This window comes from Apodemus sylvaticus, chromosome 19 (assembly GCF_947179515.1).
Source record: "Apodemus sylvaticus chromosome 19, mApoSyl1.1, whole genome shotgun sequence".
NCBI lineage: Eukaryota > Metazoa > Chordata > Mammalia > Rodentia > Muridae > Apodemus > Apodemus sylvaticus.
The window spans coordinates 48,494,760-48,506,930 of NC_067490.1; the positions used below are offsets into that span (position 1 = coordinate 48,494,760).

General features: G+C 44.0%; 1 protein-coding gene across 1 annotated transcript in view; it reads left to right on the forward strand.

The window, feature by feature from the left end:
- Positions 1-12,171, forward strand: part of Bves (blood vessel epicardial substance) — a 31,786-nt gene that overhangs the window by 3,476 nt on the left and 16,139 nt on the right. Inside the window, exons 3-5 of the mRNA XM_052163852.1 lie at positions 3,246-3,370; positions 6,987-7,174; positions 7,996-8,104. Coding sequence (XP_052019812.1) covers positions 3,246-3,370; positions 6,987-7,174; positions 7,996-8,104 — 422 coding nt within the window. The remainder of the gene's footprint in view (positions 1-3,245; positions 3,371-6,986; positions 7,175-7,995; positions 8,105-12,171) is intronic.

A 12,171-nucleotide genomic window follows, 5' to 3' on the forward strand; every position in this document is an offset into this window, starting at 1 on the left:
AATGTGAGTCTTTGTCATCCCGTCAGCAGTCTGTCCACTACCTTAGAATGTAGTCTCCGCACAGTCAGTGCCTCCCTCCCTGCCCTCCGTGGTGTGGATAAGCTGTGTATGTTTTCCTATACTGTGCAGGTTCTATGCATCAGAAAATCCGTTCATGTGCACGCATTTAGGTGCTGGAGCCAGAGTGTGATCCCAGCCCCAATTCTGCTGCTCGCTATGGTGTGACTTGATCCAATGATTATAACTTTCAGTCATTCCAGGTTCCCCTTCCATCAGAGAAGGGTAAAAATAAAACCACCTTCTAGGGTTAGTGTGAGAATTAAGTAGATGTATGTTAGGATCGTGCCTGGCACAGAGTAAGCAGGGTCCTCTCAATCATTATGATTCGAAAAGACTACTTGGCAATAAAATCAATTTCCATATACAACAATTCAGGTGTAACATTTATATAACATGTAAATAATATGAATATTTGGTTCCTATCAACTGACTGAAAATCTTAAGTTTATTCACATTAAAATATTAAATAATGAAATCTACCGTTTTATCCAGTGACTCTAATAAATTCTTCATAGGATTTCTCCCAACGCGTTTCCATTTATTTAGGTACATTTTTTGATACTTGTAAAGCATCCGACAAAGACTGAGGAAGGCGGTCTCCTTCCTTGTGAAATCAGACAGCTTGTCACAGTGTAGGCGTCAGATGTGTACTGCAGGTCTATACTATACCCAGGGCGAGCAAACTGCGGTGACAGGCTCTATGGTAATGCAAGGTCCTCTGTGGAGACATGACCAGGGTTTCTCTTAAATGAGAGCATAGGGTAAACTGGAGAAGGGCACAGAAGAGAAGAAACTTTAGCATAGTGCCAAGGAAGGCTGGGTTTTTATGCTTGAAATACATAAAAACTAGCAAGAAGAGACTGAAAAGGCAGCCAGGAGTCCGCTGTCAGCATTCTGTCTGACTGTCACGTAGTCAGCCACGGCAGGAGCCTGAGACTGGCTGGAGGAGGGCCCTTAATCTGAGCTTTAAGTATTAAGATGAGAGTTCTGGAGGCAGTGTGCCAGCAAGCATCTGTTTAGTCTGATAATTCATCCATAAATAAGGAAACTGAGGCCCAGGAAGTAAGGGGTCAGATTTATCCAGAAGTCCCACTGAAGTCCAGCATTGCACATAGCTAACTTTTACTGCAAAACGTTGCTTTCACGTCAGTCTGTATCCGTCAGTATCTTAGTGGCCATTTTCAACTAAAAAAATACAGAAATCAGAAAATGAAGATACTTACACAAAGCAAGAGAATTGACGAGAAAAGTACAGGAAAAGAACAGTTGACGAACGGATCAACAAGTGAAAGTTTAGGTCTCTAAAAAGTTTCAGCGAAATATCTGCACTTGGGCTGGGACCGCCACTCACTGGTACAGTGCTTACCTATGTTACATGGGGCCCTCATAGAGCATGCCAGCACTCAAGAGAGGACCGGAAGTTCAATTATAACTTCAGCCACACTGAAGGCTCAAGGTTAGCCTAGACTCAAGGCTAGCAACATGAGACCTTGTCTCAAAACACCAAAGTAAATAGCATATTTGAGTTCACCACTAATCATGAGAATACAAAATGAAATATAGTATATAGTTCTTTATCAAATAATGATGTTTAAAAAAAAATAGAGTGGGATTGAGTCTCACTTGATAGAGTCACAAAAGATCCACCTGCCTCTGCTTTCCAAGGGCTGGGATTAAAGGCGTGTGCCACCGTGCCTGGGTAGGAGCTTCAAATTTTCTAATGCTGGCAATTCGATACTGGTGTTCCCAGCTACTAGTTTTGTAGTTGGGAGCCCCAGTTCCCAACTACAAAAGTTTGTAGAAACCTTTTGGAAAACATTTCTTCAGTGACATCTGAAGCTGTGACATTCATTCCCTTGTTTTGCCTTAAGCTTCAGTTAAGTATACAGTCATAAGTGGAGAAATATTTTTTATATAAGAAATATTTGTTAATTACCCAAAAGTATACATCCTCATATAGGCAATGCATCAGCATGGCTGCAATCCCAGTGAAAAAGAGGCTGAGGCAGAAAGGTTTGCAGTTAAGGATAGCCTGGTCTACAAAAGGAGACACTGTTTCAGAAAACTATAAATTCGGGGGCTATGGATATAACCCAGCTGACAGTACTGTCTGCAGTACCTGTACTCCAGATGAGACCCTGCAGAATGAAATAACAATTGAGAACCAAAGAAACCATGTGTGTTGTGTGCTGAGCTGTGTGTGTGTGTGTGTGTATGTGTATGTGTGTGTGTGTGTGTATGTATGTGTCTGTGTGTGCTGTGTTGTGTGTCTGTGTGTGTTGTGTGATATATATATGTGTACATGTTTGCTGTGTTTTATATGTGAGTGTGTTGTGTGGGATGTATATGTAGGGGATGTATGTGCTGTGTTTTTGATTTGCAATATTGTATGTATGGTGTATGTAGTGTGTCTGTGTGGGGTGTTGTGTGTGGGTTGCATATCTGGAGGATGTGTATGTATGTGTGTGCTGCATTTTGTATGTGTGTTTGCTGTGTTGTGTTGTATGTTTGTGTGTATGTGTGTGTTGTTGTTTGTGTGTGTTGTATGGGAGGGTGTTGTGTGGTGTGGTATAGTGTGTGTGTTCCAAATCCCAGAGTATTGCCTATGAGGAGGCAGATGGTTGAATGAGTTACATTTAAGCCTATTATAGTGATTATAAACTCCTTACAAAGAATTTAATAAAATGGGTAAATCATTGCCTTCAGTATAAGTTTTAAGTTTGCACACATAGTAGGTCTACTTCAGGTGAAGCTATGTGAAAACCTTGAGGCAGTATTAAATCCCAACTGTGGTTTTCTTTAGCTGGTAAATTACGGTTCCCCCCCCCCCCATTTAAAAAAAAATTCTTATCCACATTTCTTTAGTCCCAGCACTCAGAAGCAGAGGCAGGTGAATTTCTGTGGGTTCAAAGTCAGCCTAGTCTACACAGTGAGTTTTGAGACAGCTTGAACTACTTACTGAGACCCTATCTTGGAAAATAAACAAACAAACAAACACATTGTTTCTATAGAAATAGCAAAGCATGTATTTTGGTTTGAGATGTGGTTTTAGTAATAAACTCAAGTGAAAATGTGGTATTCAGCTTTAGTATTTCTAAACCGTGTTTGATGTCTAGACAAAGGAGGATTATATTAAGCTGTTTGCTGAATCTGTTGTATCTAATATGTTGACTGCTCCTCAACAGGATGTACCCTTTACGTAGTCTGGGCCACCCTCTACCGCTGTGCCTTGGATATGATGATCTGGAACTCGGTGTTCTTGGGTATCAATATTTTGCATCTTTCATATCTTTTGTACAAGAAAAGACCGGTAATTACTAAATTTTTTTTAAATAAGAAAGTGACTTTAAATATGAAAGCTTTTTAAAAGTTCTTCACTCAGATTTGCATGCAAGCACCTGACAGCCTTGGTCCCTCTGAATATTTGGAATTTTGAGCTTTCTGGGTAAATGCCTGAGAGAAAGACATTTGAAATCTGTGAAATTCACCTAACAAATGAATTTCAGAACTTCAACAACTCACTGGCGCATGAAAGACATGACTAATGCTGTCTTTTTTTAGGCCTATTATATGACTATTTCCTGGTCTGGTGATACTCAAATATCACTTGGGAATATCTTTGCTTAATTATAAAATTACTGATAGGAAGCTTCCATTTCATACTAATGATTTGCAAATGGCTCATTCTGTTTTCTTAATATAATGGTTATTATCTTTCTTGAGCCTAAACTAATCAGCATTTTTGGTGGCTTTTTACCAGAATGTCCATACTTACCTTTTTATTTGGAATCCTGGCTTCTCTTACTGTGTTTTCTAGTAACAGAGCAGAGTCTAAGTGCAGCGGCACACCCCAGTGATCCCAGAATTCCCTGGGGCAGGTGGAGGTCTGTGATCCCAGCATTCCCCAGGGCAGATGGAGGTCTGTAATCCCAGCATTCCCTGGGGCAGGTGGAGGTCTGTGATCCCAGCATCCCCTGGGGCAGGTGGAGGTCAGTGATCCCAGCATCCCCTGGGGCAGGTGGAGGTCAGTGATCCCAGCATCGCCTGGGGCAGGTGGAGGTCTGTGATCCCAGCATCCCCTGGGGCAGGTGGAGGTCAGTGATCCCAGCATCCCCTGGGGCAGGTGGAGGTCAGTGATCCCAGCATCCCCTGGGGCAGGTGGAGGTCAGTGATCCCAACATCCCCTGGGGCAGGTGGAGGTCAGTGATCCCAGCATTCCCTGGGGCAGGTGGAGGTCTGTGATCCCAGCATTACCTGGGGCAGGTGGAGGTCTGTGATCCTAGTATTCTCTGGGGCAGGTGGAGGTCTGTGATCCCAGCATTCCCTGGGGCAGGTGGAGGCCAGTGATCCCAGCATTCCCTGGGGCAGGTGGAGTTCTGTAATCCCAGCATCCCCTGGGGCAGGTGGAGGTCAGTGATCCCAGCATTCCCTGGGGCAGATGGAGGTCTGTGATCCCAGCATCCCCTGGGGCAGGTGGAGGTCAGTGATCCCAGCATTCCCTGGGGCAGGTGGAAGGGAAGGCTAGCCTATTGAGTTTGAAGTCAGCTTGGAGCTGTGACAGGGTCCCATCTTTAAATTAAAACAAGAAAGGAAGGTAGAAAAAAGAAAAGAAAAGAACAATAAAAAAGTCCAAACAAACCTACAACAACATAGCCTCCCAAAGCACAAACCTAGACACTACGTAGAAAGCAGTGGGCCTCCTGGAAACCAAGCTGGCCAAGCCTGCCGACTGTCCTACGCACAAGCATTCAGTGGCCCAAGATGGTCATGCTCAGCCTAGCTCTATGTTTAATATAGAGAACTATTAGAGACTAGGGGTTTCACACAGAAGCAGGGATGCTAAGCATTATAGACACCCCACTATTGTGTAACCACTCACACGACAGCTCAACCTGGGCTGCCTTCCCATATTGGTCAGTTTTGTTCTGGGTTAGGCTGTGTAACAGATGATCTAAAGATGGCCATGATGCCGGCCTTCTCTCCTTACCCGCCTCATCTGTGGACTGGCGCCCCTGGTTCTAGCCCACCATCTTCCTCCTTTCAGTGTGTCTGCATTCTTGCAGCAGAAAGGGCATTAAAGAAAGCCAGAAAAGCATCCGATGACTCTTAACACATCTGCTCAAGGAACTGGAAGGTGACCAGCTGCTTTTGCAGAGGATCTGGGTTTAGTTCCCAGCACCACAGGGGAGCCCCATCCATCCGTTACTCCAGGTCCAGAAGATGCAGTGCCCTCTTCCGGCCTCTGTAGGCACTGCATGCACATAGTGCTGACCAAACACCCATACACATAAGATTTAAAAACAAACGTTATGTGTCACTTCTGCTCATACTTCTTTGGCCAAAGCTGGTGACATGCCCAAGCCTGCTAGTGTCGGAGGTAAGGTATGAGGTAGCAGACAATTGGAAGCAACAGTGTAATCTTGAGATGAGCTGTTGTAGCCCTGTGTGTGTGTGTGTGCACTGGAGGTGCCCAGAGAAACTTTTGACAAACAGATGCTTCCGAAGGAGAGAATTTAGACAACCTCATGAAGAGACTGAGTCTTGATCTGAGGGGTAAAGAAGGTCACGGTGAGGATGTGTGTTTCTAGCCTGTAACGGGTCCTGTCTTCATCACCGGGCTGCAGTGCTTACTGACAAGGTGGGAGCGCCAGAAAGAGCGTGCGGCAGCTGGACTCTGGGGTTTTGTTCCTCAGACTATCACTCACTCAATCAATCAATCAATCGATCGATCGATCGATCTGTAAATAAATAAAAGATTCTTCATGGAGGTGAAGCATTGGGGCAGAGTAGAGTGACACGCGGTGGAAACAGCTCCCAATCACTGTAAGAGAATTCTGGGCTCTGTGTCCGTAGATTTCACCGTATGTCTGTCAGGCCCTTCAGTGGGTCAGAGTTCACCCACAGTGCAGTACAATTTCCCATGCACACAATTACCGTGACTTCCAGACACTGCTGTATGGAGGCTCATGACAGCCCCGGGCCTGAGAGAATGTGAGGAAAGGTCATAAAGATGGTGGCCTGCTCTCATCTGGGAGCCAGCCTCACTCACTCTTCAGTGGAATCTCAGTTCTGTGGTGTAGTAGGCAAGGATGTCCACCCTTCCCTTTTGCTTTGCTTATGAATATGTAAATGTAAGGCAGTGAGTGTGGGCCTCATTGCCTTGAGGCATTAAATAATGCCGGGGAAATAAAAACCCGCTCAATGTATTATTAAATAATGCCGGGGAAATAAAAACCCGCTCAATGTATTATTTTGTAAATTTGTTAACATTTTTTAAAAAAGATCTATTTATTATATCTATTATATATATCTATTATATCTATTCTATAATATATCTATTATATCTATATCTATTATATCTATTATATTATATCTATTATATATCTATCTATTATATGTAAGTACACTGTAGCTGTCTTCAGACACCCTAGAAGAGGTCATCCAATCTCATTACGGATGGTTGTGAGCCACCATGTGGTTGCTGGGATTTGAACTCAGGACCTTTGGAAGAACAGTCGGTGCTCTTAACTGCTGAGCCATCCTTACTTTCTTAGTACCATAAGTTAAGGTTGTTTTCTCCTTTGAAGCAAACATTTCAATATGGTACGTATATACTGCCACTAAGGTAGGAGGGTTCGTGATTTGACAAGACCCCAAAACTCAAGCACTTGCTTTGTGGTCAGCATAAAGAGGTGTAATCAATCTTAGCCTACCACCCCTGGCCCCCACGCACTTCAAATAGACTCTGAGCTTCAAGGTTCCTTTTTAGAGTGTAAATTTACACCACTAACCCTGTAAGACCTCACTGGCCACATATCATAGTGGTGTGTATCAGGTTTGTTTATGTTTTAAATCCATATTGTACACTCAAGAGTCAGTGTCCGGGGACTGCTGTAGTACAGGACCTTGGCATTGCTGTCTTTCAGGTCAAGATTGAAAAGGAGCTGGGTGGTGTCTATCACCGGTTGTTTGAACCACTCCGAGTCCCTCCGGATTTGTTTAGAAGGTTAACTGGACAGTTTTGTATGATCCAGACCTTGAAAAGGGGCCAGGTTTATGCCACAGAGGACAAAACCTCAGTTGACGATCGTCTTAGTATTCTCCTAAAGGGAAGGTGAGTGTCCATGGAAGTGGGACTCCTGGGTTGGCCTCCATCTTGTATAGCCTCTGGGAAAGAAATGTTGCCAGCTAATGGAAGACGCACTGACTGTTGGGGAAGGGCAAGTTGCAACTTAAATGTGGGCTGCCTTGGAGCAGTGTGCCTGTGATAGGCAGACACCAGGGCCCCCGATCTTCTTGATACCAACTGTTTCTACAGTGGATCTATTTTCTAACCTTGCTTGAAGTTAATGAGTCAAAGTTGAAATGTGTTTCAAGTAAATTTCAGAAGCTCATGCATGTTGCAAAGGTGACATTTATTTTGGATATAGCAGTCATATGGATCGTTTGAGTGGAGAGCCACCAAGGTTACATGGGTGTAACTATTACTGTGTTCATTTGGTGGCGGTTTTAGATGATGTCTCAAACTCCTGGGCTGCAGCCTCTTGAGTGAGGATCTATGACTGCCTTTCACCAAGCCTGCCTTGAAACACAGTTGTAAACACAGTGTTTTGTGTTTACCCAAAATGTAATGTCTTGCTAATGTCTGTAGGATACACATTGCAGAGTCATTCCAGGACTGGCAACAATGTAAACCACCTTCTGGGTTAATGATGGATGCTGGTTTTATCTTATGTTATTTAAAAAAAATTCTGTTTCTGGAAGTGCTTTAAAATGTGTCGATCACCTGTGGAATCTTTAAAACCAGAACATCTCTGTTATTACTATAATGTTGTGGTGATGAAAAGAACTACTTTGGTTTTGTGTGTGTGTGTGTGTGTGTGTGTGTGTGTGTGTGTTAAATTCTATATGTTACCATTTGACTTCTGTTACCAGAATGAAGGTCTCCTATCGAGGACATTTTCTGCATAACATTTACCCGTGTGCCTTTATAGATTCTCCTGAATTCAGATCAACACAGATGCACAAAGGCGAAAAATTCCAGGTATGATTTGGCTTTGAAGAAACAAAAATCAAGCAAAATCAGGAAAGTGACCATAATTTCCTTTTAGAAAGGAGATAGACAGACACGTTGGTGTATGTTATAGTGTAATGTCATAAAAAGAGAACACCTTTCAGCAGTGTTTGTGTATACAAAACTGGAGGTGAAGTTTGGAAAGCGGTGTTCTAATCTAGCTATTCTGCTAACACTGGTATTTCTGGGGTCGGAGTATAATACTTCCATTAAAAAAAAATGTATTGTTTTGTGTTCTGGTTAAGACTTCTGGCCACGCTTCCAGAGGACTGGGTTCCTTCCCCAGCACAGAGGTAGCAGCTCACAACTGGAAGTCACTAGGGGCTGTGACCCTGGGGATCCGATGCCCTCTTCTGGCTTCTGCAGGCATTGCATGCACTTGATGCACAAATGCATTCAGGCAAAGGAGAAGTCACCATAAAATACAATCTTTTTTTTTTCAATCAATTTTTATTATGAGAAAAATTCTATCACTTGTAGATATTCGTGTTCCTAAACATATCATTGATTACCTTTCTTAGGGAAAATAAGACACTGGCTTTACTCTAGAGAATTTACAAAATAAAACTTCCAATTGCTTCACTTTTTTTTATAGTTTGTGACTGTATTTAAAAGCAAAGAGGAAATTCCTCTTAGTATCAGCAGTTCAAATGCTGTTCTATTTAATTCTGTTTTATTTTTGAAGAATTGCTCTATTGTATTGCAGCTTGTTCTGATTATTTCCAAATGTCCCCAGGCCTCCTGTTTTATTTGTTATTCTTAGGAAAATAGCCAAGAACATAAGTCTCTGGATAAATATCAGTAAGAAAATATTCTGGGCACAGGGTTGCTTTAGCAAACAGTCCATATTTAGTAGGAAATAGAATTGAGGAGAATATCATCACCGGGAGACAGGACCCAGCAGTGTCCCTGCGGGGCAACCTTGCGGGCTTACTTTGGGATGCCGCAGAGCGTACCTGAGGGAAACTGCAGTTTTGTTCGTTTCCTCAGAGTTTCCGCCCTCTCTTGCTGCCCCTCTGCTTGTGTGAATGGCCTGGGCAGTTTTAGAGTTTGTTACACTTGGGGCACATTTACTACTTTAAACTCCTTGGATGTGGGGATTTGGATGAGAATGGCCAGCCCATAGGCTCATGGGCTTGGTCCTCGGGTAGTGGGACTCTGGGAAGGCCCTGTTGGAAGAGGTGTGCCCTTATTGGAGAAGATATGTTACTATGAGTGGGCTTTGAGTTTCCTAAAACCCAGGCCAGGCCCAGTCTCCCCCGACCCCCGACCCCCACCCCCGTCCCTCCCTCCCTCTCTCCCTCCCTCCCTCCCCCCCCTTCTCCCTGTAGATCAGGGTGTAAAGTTGTCAGCTACTGCTCCTGCACTCCATGCCATTATCATAATGGACGAAGCCTTTAGCACTATAAGCAAGCACCAACTAAATTATTTCCGGTGTAAGAACTGCCTTGGGCATGTGTCTCCTCACAGTAGAGCAATAACTAAGACTCTGACCAATGCAGTGTTGTCCTCACGCTGGCTGCGCTGGATGCATAGGAAGGAAAAGCTTGTGCGGTGTCCTGGCTGCTCTGTCTTCTTCCTGCGGAGCCTCTGTGTCCTGGGATGCACCCTCCTATTGCAGCAGTGACCTTAATAAGCACTACCACCAAAGAACCAGGGGACTTCTCTTACTTCCAACTTCCTCACAAGTACTTAGATATAATAACTTACTCTCTTACTATCCAGACGAGAGCAGGATTCAGTTTGGGATGAAAACTAAACCTTTGCTCGAGAAGCAAGAGATTCCTGAAAAGCCAGGTAGAGAAAGATGTACTCCCTTTCCACTGGGCTCCAAGTTATGTTTATAAGTAAGCTAACAAAAGCTACTACCTGCAACAACAGTTTTCTTTATTTTGGAGGACTGGGCTTTAGTAGTTGGGAATTGTTACTTGTTATGGATAGCCCTGGGCTTGTATTTTGATGCTAATTCCACTCCTCAGAGGGGCTGCAGATAAGGAGTTGCCTTGTGAACCTTCTCCCCACCTTAACTTTTCTAAGAAAGGCTTGAGCCAATGATTGGGCAGGAGGAAGGGGGAGGAGCTGAGGGTTTGGGGGAGGAGAAAAGGATCGACGTGGGAAAGGGGAGGAGCTTCAGCAGATCAAGGGAATCCTAGGAGAGGCTGTAGAGAGAGAAGCTCCTGGCCTGGAGAAATTGCAAGTTATCTGGGATAACATAGATTAGAATAGTGTAGTGGGAGATCTGCCCAATCTAGGATTATAGCTTGTATTGTTACTGATTGAGTTGAGATTTCTTTTATGGACGGAGTAATTGGGTTGGAAACAAAGTAGCAACAAAAATGCCTGACTAGTGTTAAGATCACAAGAACATGATAAAATCATGGATTGGTCCTTGCTAACTCCGCCAGCTTTCCTTGGCACCGGGGGTGGCATTTTGTCATCTTGTGGTATTTTGTGATTGCCAGTATCCGAAAGCTACGCTGCCATCAAATCTGTGCCTAGAACAGTTAGCGCCAACTTTGTCAGAATAAACCCAGGGAAGCCTGTGCTTTGACTGTTTACAAAACATTTCTGTGGTCAGACTGAAGAGTAGCTGCTCATAGGGTTTTTCTAGCACAGCACATCAGGGCGCTTTGCTTTCCGAACCTCTGAGCATGGCCTGGCTCCTCCCCTGGAGCACTCTGCTAAGGACTTAGTTCATTAGATTACTTTGTTTGAGACCTTGACCTCTCTATGACCAAGGATCTCCATGAACTTTGGATCTTCCTTCTTCTGCCTCTTGGGTACTGAAATTATAGGCAAACCATTACGCTCTCTGAGTGGTACTCGGCATCAAACCCAGGGCTTCGCGCATGCTAGGGTGAGCTGCACCCTCAACCCTTTATTTGCTATTTGTTTGTTTTTTTGACATGTGGTCCCACTATGTAGCCCAAGCTGGTCTTGAGCTCAGTGTGGTCCAGGTTGTCCTTGAACCAGTGATACTCATCTTGCCTCAGCATCCCGAGTCCTGGATTATAGGCCTGTACCACCATGCTAGGCTGTTGTTTCTTAAACTCATTCTCTGGTCAGGGTGCTGATGAAGTGTATGATAGGGGTAAGGAGAAAAGCTGTCGGGAAGCATTGAATGGAGTCAGAGACATCCCACTCCACACTACAAGAACACCAAGCTCTACAACCAGACCTAACTCAGACCCATACAGGGCCTCTGATTATTGGCAGTCTCCGTGAGCCCCTATGAGCCCTGCGTAGTTGATTCTGTGGGCCATGTCCTTGTGGTCTCCTCTACCCTCTGGTTCCTATAATCCGTCTCCCCTCTTCTGTGAGACTCCCTCCACTCCGCCTAGTGTTTGGCAGTGAGTCTCTGCATCTCCTTCCATCAGTTGTTGGATGACACCTCTCTGGTGACAAATAGCTAGATGCTAATCTACAAGTGTAGCAGAGTATCATTAGGAATATTTCCTTGACTTTTCCGGTTGTGTTTGGTTCTATCCTAGGTGTCTGAGCTATCCAGCCTCTCGTTTCTGGTCATCAGGCAGAGCATTAAGAATTTTTTAACCATTAAGTCATTTCGTCAGCCCTGGATCTTGTCTTTCTTATTTACCATTGTAACTGCAATACTGAGAGGCCTTTGTCCTAATGTATACTGATGAAGAGTGTCACTGCATGCTCTGCGGAGTCTCACAAACTGCATTTTTTAAATCCAGGTGTGCTTGGTTTCCATGAAACCCTCTTCTGACGTAATAAACGTAGACTGTTTTTCTGCAAACATTGGCCCACTAAGCTCCAGTTTCAGCCTGTTGATTAATGATCCTGGGAAGCTAGGTTTTTTTTCCTTTTTATTCTCGGTAGACTCAAATCCTCCTGAAATCCTTAAATCATCCAAAAAGAAAGCTCTTTTGGAATTACATGCTCTGAGTCCCAGATAAGACTTCACGTCAATTTAATAAGCTTTTGCCAATCTCCAGCCGGGACAGACCCTGGTTTAGTGTTGAGGATGTAAATGGATTTCACTGTCTACAGTGCCTGTGCTTATCTGTCAG